The sequence below is a fragment of the Rhinoraja longicauda genome, chromosome 6 (assembly GCF_053455715.1).
Source record: "Rhinoraja longicauda isolate Sanriku21f chromosome 6, sRhiLon1.1, whole genome shotgun sequence".
Taxonomy (NCBI): domain Eukaryota; kingdom Metazoa; phylum Chordata; class Chondrichthyes; order Rajiformes; family Arhynchobatidae; genus Rhinoraja; species Rhinoraja longicauda.
Window position 1 is genome coordinate 63,587,320 of NC_135958.1, and position 25,706 is coordinate 63,613,025.

The window sequence follows — 25,706 nt, forward strand, 5'->3', positions numbered from 1 at the left end:
TAAGCTTAATGCCGTTGCTGACGCCCTGTCTAGACCTGCTTTTTCCCCTATTTCGGCGGTGGACTGCGAGGTGGATCCCCAGGAGCTTGCGGAGGCACAGCTTCTAGCGGATACCGCCTCGGCATACCAGTCCACCACTTCGGGATTGAAGTTGACTCAGGTAGCCTGCGGGTCGGAAGGCACAAAGGTCTGGTGTGATGTTTCCCTTCCCCGTCCCAGGCCGGTAGTACCGCCCTCCCTTCAGCGCCGGGTTTTTGATGCCATTCATGGGCTGGCGCACCCGTCCATCCGCTCCACCTCTGCTTTAGTAGCAGCTCGGTTTGTCTGGCATGGCCTACGGAAACAGGTAGCGGGTTGGGCGCGTTCCTGCGTTCCCTGTCAGACCGCTAAAGTCCAGCGCCATGTCCAGCCTCCCGTACAGGGGTTCGAGGTCCCAGCAGTTCGTTTTTTCCACATCCACGTGGATTTGGTCGGGCCTTTGCCTTCCTCCCGGGGCTACACCCACCTCCTCGCGGTGGTGGATCGGTTCACCCGGTGGCCAGAGGCTTTCCCATTGTCTGATATCTCGGCAGCCTCTTTTGCCAGGACTTTGGCCCTCCATTGGGTAGCTCGTTTCGGGGTCCCGGCAGTTATTACCACTGACAGGGGGCCGCAGTTCACTTCGTCCCTCTGGGCCGCGCTCGCAGAACTGTACGGTTCCAAGTTACAACCCACTACTGCATACCACCCCCAGGCAAATGGACTTGTAGAAAGGTTCCACCGTCAACTTAAGGCGTCCCTCAGTGCAAGGCTTGAAGGCCCGGACTGGGTAGACCAACTCCCCTGGGTTCTTCTGGGCATCCGGACTGCTCCTAAGCAAGATCTCGGTGCATCGTCCGCGGAGCTAGTATATGGCTCGACACTTCGAGTACCCGGAGTTTTGTTTCCGGAACCCTCAGACCAGCTGCCCCCAGTCCCATCAGTCTTAGCATCTCTCCGGGCACGGGTGGGTTCCCTGGCTCCAGTTCCGACTTCACGTCATGGGTGTCCCATGGTCCATGAACCGCCTTCCCTGAAGGACTGTGAGTTTGTGTTTCTGCGAAAAGATTCCCATCGTGCCCCGTTGCAGAGGGTCTATCAAGGGCCGTTCCGGGTTTTGCGTAAGGGAACGGCTACCTTCACCTTAGACATGTGCGGCAGGAGTGAGCTCGTCTCGGTGTCCCGGCTCAAACCTGCACACTTGGATCCGGATCAACCAGTCCTGGTCGGCCAAACCCCTAGGAGAGGCCGACCTCCGTCAGTTCCGCTCAGTCCAGGACCCCCCGTTCCGGCAGTTCCTCCAGGACCCCCCGTTCCGGCAGTTCCTCCAAGTCCGGAATCCCCTGCTCCTGTGGTTCAGGCTGCCCCTCTCCTTACTCGTTATGGTCGCGAAATCCGGCTCCCTGCTAGGTTCCGTACCTCGGGTTCTGGGGGGGGTCATGTAGCGACCATAGAGAATGGTCCGGGTCGTCGAACCCTCAGATTGGCCAGCAAGGTCACGTGTGAGCGCGACCGTAGGGATTGGTCCAGAGAGCGACATCGCTGATTGGCCAGCGTTGTCATGTGCGCTTTTGGCGCCCGAAATGTTCAGTTCGGCGAAGTCTTCGAAGAAGACAGTAAGTTTTTGATGGTTGTCCTTTACCTTGTTGTTTAACTTTGTATTCGAATATTGCGGCTGCAATAAACTTCTTCTACAACCAACAAGTTTTCGGACTCGCCATAATACCAAGAAACTATGGACCAGCAAAATAATTATTTTCTTCAAAGCTGTTAACTTTTTCAATGTTTCACATTGTTACTGACATACAGAAACATTTAAATCTTAGTAAAAATAAGATAGCTACCTTTGTTAAAATACAGCCACCTAAAACATTGATTGGATTTATTACCCGATCTGATTGGATAGCATGAGAAAGAGATTTTCCTGTCCCCTGTGACAAGAGTAAACCTAAACCGAAAAGTGGTGGAGGGAGTGGACAGAGGCTGGGAAGCCCGGCAGAGATCATGGTCCGTAGTCAAATTGGAGCATAGAAGAATCTGATATAGGATGTGATAGAGGAAATGACGATAGGTGGGCAAGGAATGTCAACAGGCAGCAAAGGAGAGAGGAATTTGGTCACATTGGCAAATGGCCGAAGAAAACTGGGCTGAACGGCGGGAAATGATGGAACATGTCAGAGAAGAGCGTAGCAAGGCCTTGAGGGAACGGGGATTGGGTCGTAGTTGAGATGGTCTCTGACTCGTTTGTACGGGGGTATCTGTTTGCACATAATGCAAGAAGAGATAATGGAATCGGATAATAGCGCTGAGTGGACTCAGGCCGAAAGGGAGAGTGAAGTCATGTGGTAGCGGAATGCGGGTTTAGATAGTAGATGAATAGGAGACTGCAGCTGGTCTAATGGAATCGGCCAAGAACTGATTTTTGGAATCAATATACCGATCACTTTTAGAGATTGAGCCGGAATCAGAAACGCTGTAATACTCTTGTAGCTATGGTAGTCTTGTAGTCTGCAATATTTTGGCGTGACTCAATAGTGTGAATAATTGTACCATTGTACAAGTTGAAGGCATTCCACTAAATTGAAGGAAGTTATCTGGCTATCCTAGTGCTTCTCACTCATGATAATCAAAGACAGATCATACATCTGAAGAATTTTTTTTCACTATCCGAGGATGGCTTGTCTGACTTTAATAGAAACTGTTCTGTGGCGCCCCCCTTCAAGTGGCGCCCAGTGCACGTGCCATACCTGCCATACCCTAGACACAACACTGCGGCGACGCCCATATTTTTGGAGCCTCTGCCGCCGCGCTGCACGACGGGAGGAAGGTCAGGCGTGGGGCATGCCGCACGGGGGGGGAGGGAGGGAGAGCGCGGGGGGGGGGGGTGAGAGCGCATTTATTAAAGTTAGGTAAATTGTTGTTAAAAACTAACAAAAGTCGATTTATTGAGACCGCGGGGGAATGGTGAGTAGGGTGGGCCTAAAACTGTCGCGCTATCGTGTACCGTTTTTTTTTGGATGAAAACGGCACAAAGAAACATACGGGACAAACAAACATACAGGAAGAGGGGAACAAACAAGATGAGAGTTTTAGTAATATATAGATTTTACTGTGTTCTTTTCTATTTTCATAGATAGTGTGCAGATGTTATCTCACGGCACAGCTGATGTCATCCTAGAGGCCTGCACAGATTTCTGGGATGGTGCAGATATTTACCCCCTCTCTGGCTCCGACAGGTTTGTTCCTCCCAGACCTGATAGAGAAATTAAGCAATTATTTGTCTTCACCAAAGAAGTCGCAGAGCTTCTCAGAAATACTGGAGAACACTTGATCTGGAGTGAATGAAGAGTTAACATAAACCATCATTAGTAAAAAAAGGAGAAATCAATGGGACTGCAATCCAATAAATTCCCAGGACCTGAAGACCTATATTTGTTGTGTTTTGAAGCAGTTGGCAATGGAAATGATGCATGCCACATTGTATTCTTCCAAAACTCCATAAATTCTAGAATAATTTAAACAGGTATGAAGGTAGCAAATGTAACCTCATTATTTCAGAAAGCAGGAAGGAGGTAAATTGCCAACTGCAAACTCATGGCCTGACATTAGTAAGGGAAATGATATTTCGGAAGTGATAGCAGAACATTTGAGCAAATCAAGGATTATACAGAATCACTTTGCATTTATGTTAATGTTGTGATGCTACATTTGGTGTATTGTGTTCAGTTTTGGTCACCCGGCTACAGGAAGGATGTTGTTAAGCTGGAAAGAGTGCAGAGAAGATTTACGAGGATGTTGCCGGGAATTGGGGGCCTGCGCTAAGGGGAGAGGTTGAGTAGGCTTTGACTTTATTCCTTGGAGCGCAGGAGGATGAAGGGTGATCTTAGAGGTGTATAGGATCATGAAGGTGAATGCACAGTCTTTTACGCAGAGTTGGGGAATCAATAATCAGAGGACATGGGTTTAAGGAAAGAGGGGAAAGATATAAGAGGCAATCTGAGGGTGGTGGATATATGGAACTGCCAGAGGGGGTAGTTAAGGCAAGTACTATAAATAACATTTAAAAGACATTTGGACAGTTACATGGATAGGAAAGGTTTACATGCACTTTCTGAAAACAATTGTTGCTATTTGGTTAAGGGTATACGACTTTGCAGTACACTATTTTGTAAATGTCTTCCCCTCATTTTGCCGTAGGAAAAAAGTGCTAGATTTCTACCAACGAACATGTCTCTCAGGATACTGTTCAGCTTTTGCTTACAAGCCGATGCACTGCACCTTATCCTCTGAGTTGAACGGGAAATGCATCGAGTTGGTCCAGGTGCCGGGTCAGAATGCCATCTTCACCTGTTATGATTTACCGGGAACCACACCCATTAAACATGGCAGCAGACGGAACAGCTGGAGCTCTGATGGTAATTTTGGCTTTCCCAAAATTAAATGTCTTTATTTGTAGTGCATGTGGTAGTGAAAGAGATTTTGTTTCTTCCTTCTGCATTGGTACCAGTGCCAGTTCAAGCCTTGAGACTTGTTAGCCTTTTTAATGGCACATTAATGTTTCTTTTATGGTGCAACATACTATTTTCTCCTCCTTGCCACATTAACAATGATAGACACAAAATGCTGGAGTAACTCAGCGGGTCAGGCGGCATCTCTGGAGAGAAGGAATGGGTGACGTTTTGGGTCGAGACCCTTCTTCAGACTGATGTCAGGGGAGGGGGCGGGGTCATTAACAATGATTACAGGGTTTCTGAGGAATAGGTTGCACTACCGTCCAGGTATGTCCAGTCATTTTATAGGTAGGTTGGAAGATAGGGACTGCACCCTAGCTTATTGGATGACTGTTCGGTAGTCTGATAACAGCAGGGAAGGCACTCCACCTGAATCCAGTGGTATGTGCTTTCAATCTTTTTTTATCTTCTGCCTGAAGGGAGAAGAGGGAATGAGCAAGGTTAAATGGTTATTGACTATGTTGGCTGGACAGCCAAGGCAGCTGAACAGCCAAGGCAGCTGAAGTGTAGATGGAGTTGATGGTGGGGAGGCTGGTCTGTGATGGACTGGGCTACATCCCAATGGTTCAATGGTAATTTATTGTCGCATGTACCTAGGTACAGTAAAATTCAATTTTTGCATACATCCACAATCCTCTGCCGATTGCAGTCGTGGTCGAGCTCATGCCAGACTTTAGGCACCGAAGTAGGCCTTTTAACCGTTGATTTCTTTCGAAAGAACTCTTCACAAGCACGCCCTACTGCTCCTTTCCCTGCACATTTCTTCCTTCCAAATATTTATCCAATATCCTTTGGAGAATTACTATCGAACTCAATCCTTTCAAGTAATTCTACACCTTGTATCTACCCTGCAATCTATCAACAAAGAACCTGCACTATCTCAATTAAGGGGATTTATCCATAAAATATGGAATTTATTGATCAGGTTTTTTTTAAATGATGTTTTACTAGTCATTACTTGTTTCAGAGGGAATAGTGGAAGTGATGGAGAAGGAAGACTGCATCCAAGGTTTGAGTGGACAGATCTTCATAGGAATGGTCTCCTCTCAATATCAAGCTCGGCTGGACATAGTTAGGCTAATCGACAGCCTTGTGAATGCATGCATCAGGTTCGTCTACTTCTCCCTGGAAGATGAGTTAAAAAGCAAGGTACCGTTTCTAATTTTGGATTCTGCTGTTTTGGCCTGAAGCCTAATATTATCTCAGATGGCTAGCTGTGCTATAATTGATGTCATTTGGCATTCCGCATTTATATTTTAATGACTCAGGCAAGAATGTAAGCATTATTGTAACACAGACTCAGCTATTATTTTGTACAGATTTTGCGAGATCGAACCGGTCGTAGAGAATTGAGTGCAAATACCTGACCGCTACTAAAAAATTTCAGTGCAATAGAAAGGAACCGTTTCAAAGTTTTTTTTTAATGCTTTATGACATGGTGTTTCCACATTTGCAGTTTGAAAGAAAAAAACTGACTTGCATTGTCAATACCTGCAGGCTCCTGATCTCTTCCAAGACCAGGAGTTGCATTCATTCACCTGTTAATGATATTTCCTTTTCTTTAATTGTTCATTCATAAGTCATAGGGGGTGAATCACACCATTCGGCCCATCGAGTCTAATCCACATTCAAGGGATGTGGCCATTGCACGCTGAGCCAGCATTTAATTGCCAATTGAGCGTTGTGGAACCAAAAAGCAAGATAACTTCCGAATTCAATCATAAGATCCGAAGTAGGGATGTTAGCTGATGGTTGCACGTTCAACACTATTCATGCCACCTCAGATGAGGAAACTGTCCACACCCAAATACAGTATGACCTGGACAATATCCAGGCCTGAACTGATAGGTGGCAAATAACATTCTCGCCACTCAAGTGCCGAGCATGACCTAATTTTGGTCGTCTAACATCAGAAATATTTTATGTGCTACATTTTTTCATTTGATGTTACTATATGAAACTTATCAGCCAGATTAAACTTTCAATGTTTAAGTGATTGCAAAGTTTTTGAGGATACTCTCGTGATAAAAGGCATTCAATGCAGGCATGACTTTTGTTCCAGTATTTCACAGTGTTGTAATTATATTTGCATGTATAAATCTCCACATATAGAGTCAGTCATATGGCATGGAAACAGACCCTTTGGTGCAAGTTGCCCATGCCAAGCACGATGTCCCATCTACATGGGTCCCACCTGCCCACGTTTGGCCTATACCCCTCTAAAGGGGGCGTGGCTGTGTTCTGCAGCTGTGGCTCACCGGCAGTCTCTCTGTTTTTTTTTGTTTTTCTGTCATTGTCGTTGATAAATGTACGTTTTGTTTTATTTTTAATTCTGTGTATGTAGGGGGGTGGTGGGGGGGTTGGGGGAAACCTTTTTTTCAAATCTCCTCCTCAACGGAGATGCGACCTTTACCGTGTCGTATCTCCGTTCGCGCTACGGCCTAACATCGTGGAGTCGGCGGCCTCCAGCTGGGATCGACCTCAAAGACTCCGGTCGCAGGGCCTGGACTTACCATCTCGGAGGCTTCGGCCGTGGGCCCTGCAGACCGCAACATCGGGAGTTCGCAGGTCCCTGGCTGGTGACCGGCTTTTGGGAGCTCCAGCCGTAGCAGCTTCGACCGCCCTGAAGCGCGAAGTACGATCGACCTGCTCGCAGGCCCTTCATCGCCCTGCGTGGCCCGGCCGCAGCACTTTCCATTGCCCGGTGGGGGCTCAGGACTTTCATCGGCCTGCTCGGCTCGGCCCTGGGACTTTCCATCGCCCGGTGGGGGCTCAGGACTTTCATCGGCCTGCTCGGCTCGGCCCTGGGACTTTCCATCGCCCGGTGGGGGCTTCAAAAAGTTGGGAGCCTCGATCACCTCGTGGCACCACGGGAGAAGAATGAGGAGGAGATAAGACTTTGCCTTCCATCACAGTGAGGGTATGCCTAGAGCAATCACTGTGATGGCTGTTTTGTGTAAAAAATTGTATCTGTGTGTCCTGTGCTTTTTAATGTCTACTGCCGGACCCTGACGTGAGAGGACGCTGGCGTTGAGTATTCGCCGCTTTTCCGTCAGGATTGTTTGTCTGTTTGTTTCTATGTTAATTGTTTTTGTAAAGCGCTTTGAGCATGTGATAAGGCGCTATATAAAATAAATGGATTATTATTATTATTATTATAAACCCTTCCTATACCTTTTCTATATTCCTAAAGCTTTCATATCTATGAATGTGTGGGGGGGAAATGTCCTCTTGCACCTGATGACACGACTAATAAATACTTTATGCTGTGCTTACCTTGGAAAGCTTCTCATATAAGGGAATGCAACTGAGCACTCACTTAGTTTCTAATCATGTCTTCTTTTGTCCAGGTATTTGCAGAAAAGATGGGATTAGAAACAGGCTGGAACTGTCACATCTCTCTGCTGCCGTACAGTGGAGGCTCAGGTTCTGAGATTCCACAGTCCAGCCCAAGCCATGCAGGCTCTCTGCATGAAGACCTTCTGGGTAGGGAACCTTTTACTACTTTCTACTGAAGCTTGTGTAAAATAAGTGTGATATGGGCAGAACATGGTATCCACTATAAAATCTCAGTGTACAAATTGCACATGTGTATAATTCTTATTCTACTTGTCCATCAATAGACAATAGGTGCAGGAGTAGGCCACTTGGCCCTTCGAGCCATCACTGTGATCATTGCTGATCATCCACAATCAGTACCTCGTTCCTGCCTTCTCCCCATATCCCTTGACCCTGCTATCTTTAAGAGCTCTATCGAACTCTCTCTTGAAAGCATCCAGAGAATCGGCCTCCACTGCCTTCTGAGGCAGTGAATTCCACAGATTCACAACTCTGGGTGAAAATGTTATTCCTCATCTCTGTTCTAAATGGCCTACCCCTTATTCTTAAATTGTGGCCCCTGGTTTTGCACTCCCCAACATCGGGAACAGGTTTTCTGCCTCTAGCATGTCCAATCCCTTAATAATTTTATATGTTCAATAAGATCCCCTCTCATCCTTCTAAATTCCAGTGTACACAAGCCCAGTCGCTCCATTCTTTCAACATATGACAGTCCCGCCATCCCGGGAATTAACATCGTGAACCTACGTTGCACTCCCTCAATAGCAGGAATGTCCTTAAATTTAGAGACCAAAACTGCACACAATACTCCTGGTGTGGTCTCGTGTGCCACAATTTCTTCTTTTATGGGCGGCACGGTAGCGCAGCGGTAGAGTTGCTGCTTTACAGCGAATGCAGCGCCGGAGACTCAGGTTTGATCCTGACTACGGGTGCTGCACTGTAAGGAGTTTGTACGTTCTCCCCGTGACCTGCGTGGGTTTTCTCCGAGATCTTCGGTTTCCTCCCACACTCCAAAGACGTACAGGTATGTAGGTTAATTGGCTGGGTAGATGTAAAAAATTGTCCCTAGTGGGTGTAGGATAGTGTTAATGTACGGGGATCACTGGGCGGCACGGACTTGGAGGGCCGAAAAGGCCTGTTTCCGGCTGTATATATATGATATGATATGATATGATAATTGACTCCAGCATCTTCCCCACCACCGATGTCAGGCTAACTGGTCTATAATTCCCTGTTTTCTCTCTCCCTCCTTTCTTAAAAAGTGGGATAACATTAGCTACCCTCCAATCCACAGGAACTGATCCTGAATGTGTAGAACGTTGGAAAATGATCACCAATGCGTCCACAATTTTGAGAGCCACCTCCTTATGTACCCTGGGATGCAGAACATCAGGCCCTGGGGATTTATCAGCCTTCAGTCCCATCAGTCTATCCAATACCATTTCCTGCCTAATGTGAATTTCCTTCAGTTGCTCCGTCACCCTAGATCCTCTGGCCACTAGTACATCTGGGAGATTGTGTCTTCCTTAGTGAAGACAGATCCAAAGTATCTATTCAACTCGTCTGCCGTTTCCTTGTTCCCCGTAATAAATTCACCTGTTTCTGTCTTCAAGGGACCCATCATTGCTCCTCTTCCATCAACTTATCATTCTCTTGTGATACGTTACAGAGAGCAGTCAAAATAAATCTGTTGTCTTTGAACTGATGTTTAAAGCAATTCTTTACATCTTTGTACGATCAAAAATTGCATTATTTTAAAGGCAGCATGAATTAATGATCAACTATATGACTCCACTGCTTAAATTCCGATGGCCTTTAATATTGTGGGACTGAGCTACCTTGAACTTGCAAAATATTTTGTACTGTATAACAGGCTACACAGAATGAACTTTGCCTGTTAGTTGGTTTGTTCTATTCCTTCAAGTCAGGAGAAATAATTGAACCCCGCTGAATGTTATCATAACCATTGACCTTTTTAGATTCAAAGGATGATGCAGAGGGAGCATTACTAGTGGATGAAGAGAGACACTCTGATCTCATTAGCTTCCAGCCAACGGACAGTGATGTGCCCAGCCTTTTGGAAGATCATAACAGGGTAAGCTGGAGGCTTTGTGATGGATCACTGCTGAATTTGTGGACTATTTCCATTATAAAAACTGAGATTTGCATTGAACCCTTTGCCTCACATGGTTAGAACAAATGTGAAAATATGTTATGTGGATATGTAAAAAAAAAAGTGAAAATAAAGCATGTTCTTGAAATGGTCATTAATCTGCAACAATTAAATATTTATTATCGAAGAATGCTACAAGGTCAGAGACCTTCTAATGTTTCTTGTTAATCATGAGATTTGAATCCAAGGATATCATTTTTAAGGAAATTGCACAGCGCAATTTTAGCAAAGACAGCAACAAGCAATGTGGCATTTAGTAAAGTAAAATGTCCCACAGAAACACTAGCTAGTGGAGTTCAATATAACTGGCACATGAAGGCGTATTGGTAACCTGTCATTTTGAACCATGCTTTGGATGGGTCCAATATAGCCAGCATATGCCATTATTACATGTATTTTTAATTTTTCTCTTGCAGTAATGGAAATTAAACCCTACCTTACCTTTAGGCTAAACTGCCACGAGGAATCAACCAAGTTCGACCACATCTTCAGAACATTGATAATGTGCCTTTACTGGTCCCTCTGTTCACCGACTGCACTCAGGACAGTAAGTGATCATCTGCAGTGTACTCTTAACCATAGTAATTAATATGTGATGCTCCTCTGAACTGATAACCTAAGGGCACTGAGTCAAATTATTTGGCAAAATAAAATTCATGGGAAAAATTGCTTTTATGCACAGTGAATTGTGGATTTGGCCCACCAAGTCTGCAGTGACCAACGATCACCCCATACACTAGTTTTATCCTACACACGGAACAATTTACAATTCTTACTGAAGCCAATTAACCTACAAACCTGTCTTTGAAATGTGGGAGGGAACCGGAGCATCCAGAGAAATCCCATGCGGTCACGGAGAGAACGTACAAACTCCGTACAGACAGCACCCGTAGTCAGGATCGAACTCGGGTCTCTGGTGCTGTAGGGCAGCAACTCTACCGCTGCACCGCCGTGCTATGTAAACCGGTAGCTATTTTTGATTCTGTGGAAAGTCATTGCAACATCTGATTCCTCCAAGCTTAATGGGTGGCGGAGGAGTGGAGGTGAAAGGAACAAAAAAAATTTTTTTTTAAATCAGCAGAATTCAGTTTAAGATTTGTGGTTTGGAAGTCCTGGGAAAAAAATGCAAAGGTTGGGTGAGCGAGTGCAAGAGTTTTGATTGCATTGTGGTTGCAGCATGTAGGAACTCTCTTTATTGTGCAGTTCTGAAGTTTTCCTTTAGACCTAAACTGTTCTTTCCCCAGCAATGTGCGAGATGATGAAGATCATGCAAGAACATGGAGAGGTGATCTGCTGCCTGGGAAGCTCTGCCAACTTCCGAAACAACTGTCTTTTCCTACAGAGTGACATTGGGTGAGGATTCTATTTGCCTCTCATTTCGTGCGCTCTATTTCTGGACCAGTCAGTATTTGCACACATTAAGTGTAAAGGATCTAGTCCTGAGCAAGAGTCAAAGGAGATTTGGCAAAGCAGAAGGACACAAAATGATCGGAGTAACTCAGCAGGTCAGGCAGCATCTCTGGAGAAAAGGAATAGGTTACGTTTTGGAATTTAAAATACATTCCTGTGTCTACTCCACGAGTCTTCTGTCCTCTTTCTAGCAAGTGCAGAAGAGCTCAAGTATGGGATGATGACTTGGCCACCAAGAACACGTCTCAATCTTAATATTGCCTACTTCCCACAGCTATTTTGAGAGAGATAATGTTATGTAGAAATTGAAAGTTTAAGTACAACCATTACAGTTTACATTCAGATAAACATTTACAGAATAATTGATCATTGTTTTGAGGAAATGATGGTGCAAATGCACAAGTGCTAGAGGATCTCTTGCAGACACCCAACTAAAAAGAACATTTTTCCTCCAATGTTGTGCGAATGTTGGCTTCTCTGATACTCCAACATTCAATATATCAGAGTCAATGTCAATATTCCATCATTGAGTCTTGGCCCCACAACTTCTAATTTGGAAGCTGGAGTGCAATAATCTGAGCTGACTCTGCATAATGATAGACCTTGGTGAATAATTTAATCATCATTGAACGTTAACTTCAAAATTTCTCTGAAGTATAATGCATCAATTGCTTGTGAATTTATAAATTGCAATATTTGAACACTGATTTTTCCATTGCGACTGAAAAGGAGGAATGGATTTATGAATAACTGATTGGATTGAAGTAGTATTATCCACACTGATCTCATTGTCCTCCAAGTTCATCTTGGTGAATACGATGCAAAGTACCGATTTAGCCCTCGTCTACATCCTACGACGACGCTAAGCATAGATACCATCCTTTATCCTTGAGTGGTCCTTCCTTCTCCCTGGTCACCCTCTTGCTTTTAACATGTGTATTAAAATCCTTGGATTTTCCTTAATCCGACTGGCAAATTGTATTTAATGGCCCCTTCTGGCCCTTCTAATAAACCCGCTTGAGTTATTTCCCTCTTGCTTTATATTCCTCATATGCCCTGTCTGATGCCACCTTCTTAAACCTGGCATGCGCTTCCTTTTCCATCCTGACCAATTTTACAATCTCTCCTCCTTACTGGAACACACTGACCTTGCACTTTGATCCACTGACTCTGTGGATTTGCCCAATAACAACTGCCCCCGATCTACGCTGCCTAACTCCTACCTAATGACATTGTAATCTGCTTTGCCCCAAGTAAAAACCTTCTCCCGACATCCTGAACTGTCCCTATTCAAAACAATCTTACGGAGTTGTGATCACTATCTCCGTAAAACCAGTCACCTGGCCAGGTTTGTTTCCCAATACAAGGCCCAGTATGGCCCCTCCATGAGTTGGACTATCCACATACTGGTTAAGGACATTTTCATCTCTGGATGACCATTAGGGTGGAAAAGTCTCCAAGGCTTGATGGGATACACCTAACAAATTCTGCCAAATGGGGAACTTGCAATGTTCTTCAATGTTCTTTTTTTTAGCAGCATTGTAAACTATCTTCGAATTACTCAGTAAGTACCAGCCAACAGGTGAGGGAAGTAAATTGACCTATTGTGACGAGTGATTTGTGGTGAATTACCGTGTGGCAGATGTGAGAACAACCAATTGGGTAATCTTTTAAAAATATTTGGTGTTCATTTGTGATTTTTTATTTTATTGACAGTGTTGCAATGGATCCACTCTACCCATACCGCTGCTCCTGGGAGACCTTTGGCTACGCCACCAGTGCAAATGTTTCATTTGATTCCGATGAGCTTTCCCCTCTGCAGTTATCCAGCCTCTTGAACAGCCTGCCATGTTCCATTTCCTTTCACCAGGAGGAAAGCACCAGCATCATCAAGCTCATTGAACAGGTAGACGTGTTTGATCAAGTTGCAATATAATCCCCCTTAAACTGTCAGTTCCAACCCCACTCCCTCTCCGGGTCATTTGCCTTGGGTACTCGTATTCACTGACTTGAATTCTGAATTATGGTGTACTTTTATTTTCCTGCCACCCACTTCCTATGATGCAATTTACATGTTTTAATTACGAACAACTCCTTTCTCTGAGGCGCCGTTATAAAGTAGATTAGCGTTGGGATATCAAAAAAAATACTTTTGCAATATTTTTCTTCCTTTTTGAGACTTTATGCTGTCTTCTATTCACATGAAATCTAATCTTTTCCGAAAGGCGCCGACACAGCACATTCGCTGTATTAAAGGTGCTGCTGATGGTGTATGCGTCTTCTCTGAGATTACACCTTTCTCTGGGCAAGAAGGGTGACAGACCGAGAAAATGACTATGATATGGGTGTATTATAGACCGCCAAATAGGGAACGAGAATTGGAAGAGCAAATATGTAAGGAGATAGCAGATATTAGTAGTAAGCACAGAGTAGTGATTGTGGGTGATTTCAATTTTCCGTACATAGACTGGGAATCACATTCTGTTAAAGGGCTGGATGGTTTGGAGTTTGTAAAATGTGTGCAGGATTGTTTTTTGCAGCAATACGTAGAGGTACCTACCAGAGAAGGGGCAGTGTTGGACCTCCTGTTAGGAAATGAGACGGGTCAGGTGATGGAGGTATATGTTGAGGAGCACTTTGGGTCTAGTGATCACAATGCCATTAGTTTCAATATAATTATGGAGAAGGTCAAATCTGGACCAAGGGTTGAGATTTTGGATTGGAGAAAGGCTAATTTTGAGGAGATGAGAAAGGATTTAAAAGGAGTGAAATGGGACATTTTGTTTTATGAAAAGGATATAATAGAGAAATGGAGGATATTTAAAGGTGAAATTTTGAGAGTACAGAGTCTTTATGTCCCTGTTCGGTGGAAAGGAAAGAATAATAATTTGAAAGAGCCGTGGTTTTCCAGGGAAATTGGACACTTGGTTCGGAAAAAGAGGGAGATATACAATAAATATAAGCGGCATGGAGTAAATGAGGTTCTTGAGGAATATAAAGAATGTAAAAGGAATCTTAAGAAGGAAATTAGAAAAGCGAAAAAAAGATATCATATCATATATATACAGCCGGAAACAGGCCTTTTCTGCCCTCCAAGTCCGTGGCGCCCAGTGATCCCCGTACATTAACACTATCCTACACCCACTAGGGACAATTTTTACATTTACCCAGCCAATTAACCTACATAACCTACATATGAGGTTGCTTTGGCAAATAATGTAAAAGTAATGTAATGTAAAAGTAAACCCCAAGGGGTTCTACAGATATGTCAATAGCAAAAGGATAGCGAGGGATAAAATTGGTCCATTAGAGAGTCAGAGTGGACAGCTATGTGCTGAGTCGGAAGAAATGGGGGAGATATTAAACAATTTCTTTTCTTCGGTATTCACCGAGGAGAAGGATATTGAATTATGTGATAAAGCGAAACAAGTAGAGTAGTGATGGAAATTATGAGGGTCAAAGAAGAGGAGGTACGGACACTTTTGAAAAATATAAAAGTTGATAAGTCTCCAGGTCCTGATAGGATATTCCCTAGGACATTGAGGGAAGTTAGTGCAGAAATAGCAGGGGCTATGACGGAAATATTTCAAATGTCATTAGAAACGCGGATGGTGCCGGAAGATAGGCACATTGCGCATGTTGTGCCTTTGTTTAAAAAAGGTTCTAAAAGTAAACCTAGCAATTATAGACCTGTTAGTTTGACGTCTGTGGTGGGAAAATTAATGGAAAAGATACTTAGGGACAATATATATAATCACATGGATAAACAAGGCCTGATTAGAAACAGTCAACATGAATTTGTGCCTGGAAGGTCATGTTTGACTAATCTTCTTGAATTTTTTGAAGAGGTTACCAGGGAAATTGATAAGGGCAAGGCTGTGGATGTTGTCTATATGGACTTCAGTAAGGCATTTGACAAGGTTCCACATGGAAGGTTGATTAAGAAGGTTAAATCGTTGGGTATTAATAGTGAGGTTGCAAGATGGATTCAACAATGGCTGAATGGGAGATACCAGAGGGTAATGGTTGACAACTGTATGTCAGGTTGGAAGCCAGTGTCTAGTGGAGTACCCCAAGGATCTGTGTTGGGTCCACTGTTGTTTGTCATTTACATTAATGATCTGGATGATGGTGTGGCAAATTGGATTAGTAAGTATGCAGGTGATACTAAGATAGGTGGTGTAGTTAATAATGAAGTAGATTTTCAAAGTCTACAGAGAGACTTGGGCCTTTTGGAAGGGTGGGCTGAAAGATGGCAGATGGAGTTTAATGCTGATAAGTGTGAGGTGCTGCATTTTGGTAAGACAAATCAAAATAGGATGTACAGGGTAAATGGTAGGGAATTGAGGAATGCAGTGGAACAGAGGGATCTGGGAATAACTGTGCATTGTTCCCTGAAGGTGGAATCTCATGTGGATAGGGTGGTGAAGAAGGCGTTTGGTATGCTTGCCTTTATAAATCAGAGCATCGAATATAGAAGTTGGGATGTAATGTTGAAATTGTACAGGGCATTGGTGAGGCCGAATCTGGAGTATGGTGTGCAGTTCTGGTTGCCAAATTATAGGAAGGATGTCGACAAAATGGAGAGGGTACAGAGGAGATTTACTAGAATGTTGCCTGGGTTTCAGCACTTAAGCTACAGAGAGAGGTTGAACAGGTTGGGTCTTTATTCTTTGGAGCGTAGAAGGTTGAGGGGGGACTTGATAGAGGTTTTTTAACTTTTAAGAGGGACGGACAGAGTTTACGTGGGTAGGCTTTCCCCTTTGAGAGTGGGGAAGATTCCAACAAGGGGACATAACTTCAGAATTAAGGGACAAAAGTTTAGGGGTAACATGAGGGGTAACTTCTTTACTCAGAGGGTGGTGGCTGTGTGGAATGAGCTTCCGGTGGAAGTGGTGGAGGCAGGCTCGATTTTATTATTTAAGAGTAAATTGGATAGGTATATGGATGGGAGGGGATTGGAGGGTTATGGTCTGAGAGCAGATAGATGAGACTAGGTCAGAGAAAGTGGTCGGCGTGGACTGGTAGGGCCAAACGGGCCTGTTTCCGTGCTGTAATTGTTATATGGTTATATGTTATATGGTTATATATTTTCAACATTTTCCATTTTTACCTTTTTTTAGTTTGGTTCAGACAGCATCTTTGGAGAGAGAAACGGGGTTAAAAAACCACAAATTTTGATGAAAGGTTATTGATCCAAAGTATTAATATTTTCTCTCTGCTGATGCTGCCAAACTTGAGTATTTCCAGTATTTTATTTCAGATGTGCCCTATTTTGCTTTTGAGTAAATGTCGATTTTCTTCATTAAAGAGTCATAATTACTGCGAAAAGAGATCAAGAATATAAGATTGTGGGGTGATCTAATCATGTTATATTTTGCGTATGCGTGTTTTGTGTCCATGGTTAAGGTTTTAGGGGTGTCAAATGGATAGGCCAAATCTTTGGGTGCAGTTATTGATAATAGGAGGATATGATTTTAAATTTATTGCATGAGGAACTGAATTAGGCCAATAAGCCCCTTAAACCTATCCACACAATGATAATGGAAATCTACGACACTGACTTCCACATCCACTTCTTGCCCTGCATGACTGTAATCTGGGACAACTGGAGGTTTTTGACTGAGGGAGATTAAGGTTTTAAGGGATGTGAAATAAAAACCGTCAAATGACTTTGAGGTGCCAATCGCTCAGTATCAGATTACATAGTGTGGCAGGTCAGAGTTGTCTGAATTGTCTCCTCAGATTCTGATGATCCAACTTTCTAATTAATTCACATGCTGTGTCGTACATTCATTACATATTAAGAGTAGAAGCTGCTGTGTTCTCCTGACATGTGTTGAGATTAAAAATAGAAAATAGGGAAAAAAAACTGGACCAATCATTCTTGAATGGTTAATCCATTTGTGGAAAGAATGTGACTCCTTAACAGCCAAAGATCAAGCGTTGAAAAAATTGTGACACGATAATCTCAGCAAGAAATGTGTAAAATGGCATCAAATGGCAGCATTGCATTTACTGCCACGGGTGCTGAAGTTAAATCCAGAGTGCAGCACTTAAATTCCAAAATAAACACATTGGAAGGCATCAAAGAAATGTTGCAGTGAAACCTTTCATGCTAGTAAACAACGTTTGACAGTGCTGTTTGCTGTACTTAGCTGCAAGTTTATGTTGCCGTTTATGCGACCTTTGGCCCACTGCTAATCGCATCAGCGATTTTCTATTACTTTGTCCTCCTTGCACTTATCTAGTTTCCCCGTAAACATATTTCTGCTCTTTGCCTCATCCATTTAATATGGTAGTGGGTTTCACACTCGAATTGCAATTAAAACAGAACCATTTGGGTGGTTCCATGGTTTTTATATTGTCACTGCCTTTAGATTCAGCTGGCTGACGGACTCAGATTCAGAACCTGGCGGACTGGTGCTCGGATAACAACCTGTCCCTAAATACCACCAAGACCAAGGAGCTGATCATCAACTTCCATAGGTCACATAACGGGGAATATGCCCCGATCTCTATCAACGGGGACAGTGTGGAGAGAGTGTCCAGCTTCAAGTTTCTGGGCACTCACATTTCGGAGGACCTAACATGGTCCAATAACACTGCTGCGCTGGTCAAGAAGGCACAACAAAGACTGTTCTACTTAAGAACACTGAAAAAGTCTGGTCTACCCCAACAGCTGCTGACGACCTTCTACCGCTGCACCATAGAGAGCATCCTAACGCATGGCATCCCTATGTGGTACCTCAGCTGCACGGAGGCAGAAAGGAAAGCTCTACAGCGGGTAGTCCATAGAGCTCAGAGGGCCATCGGAACACAGCTACCAGACTTGGAGGGCATCTACAACACACGATGCCTCAGAAAAGCCACCAGCATCCACAAAGACTCTTCACACCCCTGCAACAGTCTGGTCGAACTCCTTCCATCGGGCAGACGATACAAGGCCTTCTACGCCCGCACCTCCAGACTCAGGAACAGCTTCATCCCCAGGGCCATAGCTGCTATGAACCGGTCCTGCTGAGCCGGATGGCCACAACGCATAGATCAACTTGCACTTTACCCTGTCTAAAACTGTCACAATTGTTTCGTTTCGTTGGGTTGCTGTTGTCTAAATTACTTAAATTATTGCATCGTATGGGAGGCGCATTCCCAATCTCGTTGTACCCCTGGGTACAATGACAATAAAGATATATTGTATTGTATTGTATTGTATTGTATTGGATGGTTCCGTGACCATTTTTAACTGTGCTCTGCAACAGCATTGCATAGACGCAACTGCAGAGCATCAGGTGCGAGTTGTTCATTACAAGTGTTCATTATATGTTCATTACAAAGAACTCAGCGGGTCAGGCAGCATTTCTGGAGGACATGGATAGGTGACATTTTGGTTCAGGGCCTTTCTTCAGTGTGAAATGCCACCTATTTATGTCCTCCAGAGATGCTGCCTGACTCACTGCGTTGCTCCAGTGCTTTGTGTAGTCTTTCTGTAAACCAGCATCTACAGTTCCTTGTGTTTCCATAATTAATCCCAATCCTGTTTGTATTCTGATCCCACCACTCTTGACTTTCATCATGGGGACAGCAAGTGTCCCAGATGGGGGCAAGAATTGTAACTAACTTTCCATCCCTGGTTGAGGTAATTAGAGGATAGACATAATTCCTTCTGAAAGAACTGTTGAGATCAGCTAATTCTGCAACAGGCCTGGGCTTTGTCTTTATAATGCAATATCACAGCACTATCAAGATTTATGTAAGAAGCTATTTGGGTGGCTGTTCTAGTTATTTAATATGGCATACTAATTGGGGCAGAGTCTACACCTGCTTTATCACCTATCATCAATGCAATGCAAGATTCATACTGGATTAAAGAACTGTTTACTGCATTATCCAAGATTATTGCTGAATTGGTGCCAGTCCTAGTGATGATCCCACTGATATTTGGTAACGGGATCCCCTAAGCACAGCCTTCTGTCTAAATATATCCTGAGGTATTTTGGCTGATCAGCATTTTCAAGGTTAAAGATATTCATGTCACTTTGAGAAGTATTTGTCAAGAAGACATCTGATGAACCAAATTGAATCTGATATTTATATACAATCTCGGTGGCTTGTTGCCAGTCAGTTTATGCTGTGTACCTCCCCAGAGACTGCCAATCATTAATCTAGGGAAAGCTAGAAATATATTGATGATATTTTTAAATTCCTGCAGTAGGATGTTAATTTTGGAACCAAGTCTGAAAAAAACAAGTACCAGTAACATTTTTATAACCAATAGGGTGTCTCAAACTCTATGGAATTCACAATGGCTACAACAGATGAGGCCATTCAGCCTATCATATTTGCACTGGTTCTACCAGAACAACTCTCAGTTGCACCACCTTTGTCTCTAGCTCTTTGTGGCCTTGCAATGCTTTATCCTCATCAATCATCTATGTAATTCACTCTTGAAGGCCATCGTGGATCCTGCTTCCTCCCTATCTGTAAGCAATGCATTCCAGGTTCTAACCACGTGCTGTATAAAAATGTCTCTCCTTGTGTCATTATTAATTCTCTTTCCCGTTACAATTAGTCCACACGTGTCTAATGATCAGCACCTTCACAAAAGTGAACACCATGACTTCATCTAATCTCTTCCACCGTGCTCTCCAAGAAAACAGTCCCAGTCCTGACTGATCTATGTAGCCATTGTCCCTCATCGAGGAATCATTATCGCTCATTGATTCGGGATGCCCCTGGTGCATAATATTTGCTTTGAAAGCCATCATACCTTACACCATTCCTGTTTGAAACTTCTGCAGACTTTCCTGGATGTGAGTTAAGAGGAGGTATTGAGACTTTCAATTTAATGTTGCTCTAAATGCACTCAATAATACACTGGCTCACTGTGGAAGGCTTGATTGTAATAACACGCAACAAAAAGCTTTTTACTGTACCTCTGAGCGCGTGACAATAATAAACTAAACTATCCACTTAAAGAGATGGATTGAGGAATAAATGTTTGCTTGGATATTGGGGCATATTTCCCCATCTTCACAATTGACCTGCACCGACTCATAGTCTATCTTCCTTTGCAAGAATGTAAAATGTTAAAGCTAATTTTGAGTGGACATCATAAACAGCATTGGGAGATGATTCGATTTTTGTAAGACTGGTTTGGTAGAATCACTGCTACTAATATTTCTTATGTGTGTTGGACAAGCATTCAGCCCACAATTGTGCACAAATTTCCTGTGTGTGTAGCCAGAGAGCAAGTATTCATTCCAGGAATCCATGAGTGGAAAACTGGTTCTTCTAATCTGAACTAATGTGGCTGTAATACACCAGTTCATCAGGCGAGGTTACTCAGTTGCCCAGTCACTCAGGCCAGGACCAAATGAAGACATGGTTAAACAAAAAATAAATACTGTCCACACAACATGTGCTAGTATCCACATGTTTAGTTTGTGTATAATTTACAAAAGGTAAAGCAAAGTTGAATATCACCCTGTGGTTTCATTTAACTGCACAATTATGACTTTTAAAAGACATTTGGATCGATACATAGATCGGAATAGTTTAGAGGTCAACGGGCCAAATGCAGGCAGGTGGGACTAGATCAGTATGCCAACTTGGTCGGTGTGGACCAAAGGGCCTGTTTCCGTGCTGTATAGCTCCATGACTCAAACTCTAACTATGGTGTTCCCGTTTCTTTCTACAGGCACGGCACACAACATATGGAATCAGGAAATGCTTTCTGTTCCTCTTACAATGTCAGCTTACTCTTGTTTTCATACAGGTAGGAAAATATGTTTTTGTTTCCCTTTACATTTACCTAATGTGGGCAAGATCTTTACTTCAGTCTAAATACTTGTACAAAATTATAAATATTCTTCTGCTCTAAGCAGAGTTCAGTAATGAACCTTATCCCTACTCAACTCCTGACCTCCCTGTCCCCCCATTACTCTTCAATCCTAATACCATTTGTTTCTAGGCAAATCCTTCCCTCTCTTTGCTCTCCCTAGCATATGCAATAAACTGCAAAATCCTTTTCAAAGGATCTTTTACTTTGGCTTTTGTAGTTGGACAGTTATGTAGCTCCTTGTATGGATTCTCTTTGCCTTAACTGATGCAGTTGGTACCCATTCCTGTTATAACGAGGGATTGCTCTGTTATGCTATGAGCCGTTCTCTGACACCAATAGAACTCTGGTTGAAATCTTGTGAAAATTATTCACTGTTGAGTGAATAAGGGTATTTGCAGTGTTGCCCACTTTTAATTTAATTTTGGGTGGCTCATCAGCAAGCATCGGTCCTGCAGTTCATTGTTCTTTAATGCATTAAAAATATATTTTGATCACGCAATCTTGGAAATAATTGCATTTCGTTTAATTTGAGCTATTTTGCCTGGTAGAACAGATGAAAGGCTCCCTGAGATTCGTCACGTGCTTAAATCGCTTCAAACTTCAATGGTCAACCTTGCCAATGTAATATTTCCACTTTAGAATTTTATCTCAAGATAAACCCTTTTTATTCAGGTGGTCCCAAGAACCTCCATCTTACACCTTGACTGCATGGCCATTTTTAATGTTTGTCTTGACGGTCGAAGAGATGTTCAACTATGAGTTGAAAATCCATTTAGCAGCTGGCTCTCCCCCTCGTTTAATCCTTCAGATCTTTCAGATTTCACTTGCTCAGTCACACTATGCTTGCCTCTGAGATATTGAACAAATTCTTGATCTGACGATCTAGGCATGTTGTTGGCTGTGTGTGTAATGGCGCTTCAGAAGGATAATGCTTTCCCCATGTGACTTGTGTTGTCTGATAGACCATGTCATTATTGTAATAGTGCATTTGTCCTTAAAATGTTTACTGACTTAATGTGGTTCTTAAAGACATGATGCCCCCCTTATTTAAACCAGTCTTTCTTGTATTTGAGCAGTTTCTGGCCTGTCTTGTTCAGCTGCCACCTCCACTTGGCACCACCGATATTCTCTGGCTGTCCTGCTTCTGCTACCCATTGCTCAGGTAGGTATATACGACACCTGTCAGCAACAAATGCAAAGAGAAAGTTTTTAGTTTGCACTCATCAGATTGGAAATTACATTGATGTTCCTAATGTATAAATACATAATGTGGGTATAGAAATACTGATGAAGGAATAATTAAAGTGTCTATTCTGATCATGCAATCAGTAGTGTGCTATTTTGAAAGAGCTAACTAGTTCCATTCTCCTGCCTTCTTTTCATAGCCCTGCCACATTTTACAGTCAAAGAAAATGGAAACATACATATTTGCCCTTGTTTGGCCCACATTCTTCTCGACCTTTCCTCACCATACACTTGTCCAAATGTCTTTTAAATGTTGTTATTGCACCTGCTTCACCTATTTCAGAGTCATGGAACTGTACAGCACAGAAATAAGCCCTCCTTATCGATGTTTCCCTAGGTGTCACACTGGGCTAATCCCATTTGCCTGCATGTGGCCCATAGCCCTCAAAACCCTTCCTATCCACATATCTGTCCAAATATCTTTTAATAGTTATAATTTTATCTGCATGCACAGCTTTCTCTGGCAGCTCATTGAACAAACAGACTATCTTCTGAATGAAAAGCTGTCCCTGTGGTCCCTCTTAAATATCTTCCCTCTCACTTTAATCCATGCCCTCCAGTATTCAAATCCTCTACAGTGCTAAAAGACTTAATGTTCACTTTAACCATGCCCCTCATGGTCTTGACTTAATTTTGGGAACAGATGCATATCAAACTATGTCGAACAATATGTAATGCTCCTTTTGGAACACTGAGGGCAAATTGGACCTTGTTGCCCTGAGAACAACCATTATTAGTTACTCTTGGGACAACTAGATAAGGCAGCACCGATTGCAATGCTCCTAAAGTAAATCTCATACTTACCTTTTAATCTTTGGGGTCAGTATTCATGATCTACTCCACCCATCGATCTCAGATATCTCTAGCGCACTGATCGCATGAGTTGTCCCAGTGAAGGCCATGATATTCCCTTCCTTCTCTGACATCCAATTCCACTCTCTACCCCTACTTCCATTGCTCTGGTGCCATTTCCAATGAAACCCAGCATCAATCTCTCTCAAACTCAATGATTTAACTGATTGTCAACCCAACCCAGTGACCACTGGATCAAATTTATCCCAATCTTTCTACTCTGAAACACTTCTGATTCATTGATCCTTCAGTTATACAACACAGTCCTTCCCTGCTCTGATTAATGTGCCTTCAACTGCATTTTCTGTTTATATTAAAATTTAAAAAAAATCTTTCTTTGCACTCCCAATTCTACCAAGATGTGATCAGGGGGTGCTTCTATACAACACTATGTTTCCAACTCTGGTGCATGTGCAATTTTTCTGAATTGAATGTCATTTTCACTGTTACACTTGCATCTGTATTTACTTCAATACATGGATAAGCAATTTAACACTTAATGAATCGCTGATAGATTATGTACTATTTTAAAGCAGAATTTTCAATGGGTTCAGCCATCATTGACAAGACCAGCATTTATTACCATCTTGAATTAACAATGAACGGAATGGTTTATTTGGCCACTTCACAGAGCAATGAAGAATCAATCACATTGTTGTGGGTTTGAACATCTGGCAGCTTGTTCCACCTTCTGTGAGGAAAAAAAGTTGATCCTCTGGTTCCTATTAATAAATCTTTTCCTTCTCACCTCAAACCAATACCCTTTAGTTTTTAATTACCCTGCCTTGGGGAAAAAAATCTATGTACATTCACCCTATCTATGTATGTTGTGATTTTATACACCACTATAAGATCACCCCTCATCAACCCCACACTCCAAGAAATAACGACCTAGCTGCCCAACCTCTCCTTGCATCTCGGGCCAACATCTTTGTAAATCTTCTCTACGCTCTCTGCAGCTTTCTCTAACAGTGTAACTAAAACTGAACACCATATTCCAAGTGCAGACTCACCATTGTCTTGCACAACTGTAACGTGACATCCCAACTTCCATGCTCAATTTCCTGACTGATAAAGGCCAATGTGCCAAAAGCTGCCACCTTCACCTTATCTATTTGCAATGCCAATTTTAAGGAATAAAGTACATGTACTCCTAGATCCCTCTGCCCTACAATATCCCCAGGCCCCTATTGTTGACTGTGCCAATCCTGCTCTAGTTTGATACCTGAAGTGCAACACCTCGCACTTATCTAAGTAAACTCCATTAGCCGATCAAGATTCTTGATGATCATCTTTACTGTCTATGATACAACCTATTTTAGTGTCATCTTCAAGCTTGTACATTTTCATCCAAATGGTTGATATAGATGAAGTACAGAAATGGGCTCAGCACCAATTGCTGAAGCACACTACGAGGCACAGGTCTCCAATCTGTAAAACAACCTTCCCCCACCACCCTCTGCTTCCTACCATAATGCCAATTCTGTATCCAGTTAGTTAACTCACCCAGGGTCTCATGCAATCTAACCTTCCAGAGCAGTGCTCAAAGTATTTATCACTTTTTAAATATTTTTTATTGGTCCTACTTGCAGTGCTTTCCAGATCAAAGCAATGTGCTGTAGAAACATTTTCATGCTTTACATTTTTCCAATTGCCTTTAATTTGTTTTCTGTATCTGTTAGGAGTTTCTGCCTTTATATTATGTCAAAATTCTTTATGATTTGGAACTCCTGTGCTCAATCTTCCTTTAACCTTCTGTGCTGGATGAGCAGAACCTCGGTATCTCAAGTCTCCTTGCAACTCCCCTAATTAGATAAACAAAGTTTAATCCCAAATTGTCACACTCTATGACTCCTTATTAGTAAAGTGTAACAAAAATACATGGACAGATTAATTACGATTATCAGCCACTTAACTCTAGAAGGTGTGGATCATATACTCAGAAGCTCTTTGATAATCAATCCATGTCAAGAGAATTGTGATCTTTTCATTAACCAGGTTGTTAGATTTAGCTACAGGCTTTGATTTGCTTTATTGGTTGCCAGTTTGTTAAGGTATATGAAATGGACTCATTGTTTCATTGGGCAATACCAGTTGAAAATAAGTGAAGTATTAAGATGAGGTTGCAATTCCTGGATAAAAACAAAATGCTGGTGCAACTCAGCAGGCCAGGCAGCATCTGGGGAGGGAATGGACAGGCGACATTTTTGGTCAGGACCTTTCAGACTGATGGATTAGGGAACAGAAAGCTGGCAGTGAGAGGAGGAGAAGCCTGGCAAGTGATAGGTGCCAGATTGGGGGGTGGGGCGGAGGG

The 25,706-nt window shown here is 42.9% G+C and overlaps 1 protein-coding gene across 1 annotated transcript in view; it reads left to right on the top strand.

The window, feature by feature from the left end:
• The window catches only part of tmem94 (transmembrane protein 94), an 89,111-nt gene that overhangs the window by 47,257 nt on the left and 16,148 nt on the right, over positions 1-25,706 (top strand). Inside the window, 10 exon segments of the mRNA XM_078401162.1 lie at positions 3,152-3,254; positions 4,216-4,433; positions 5,497-5,678; positions 7,880-8,015; positions 9,848-9,963; positions 10,489-10,588; positions 11,286-11,394; positions 13,168-13,357; positions 21,152-21,229; positions 22,372-22,457. Coding sequence (XP_078257288.1) covers positions 3,152-3,254; positions 4,216-4,433; positions 5,497-5,678; positions 7,880-8,015; positions 9,848-9,963; positions 10,489-10,588; positions 11,286-11,394; positions 13,168-13,357; positions 21,152-21,229; positions 22,372-22,457 — 1,318 coding nt within the window.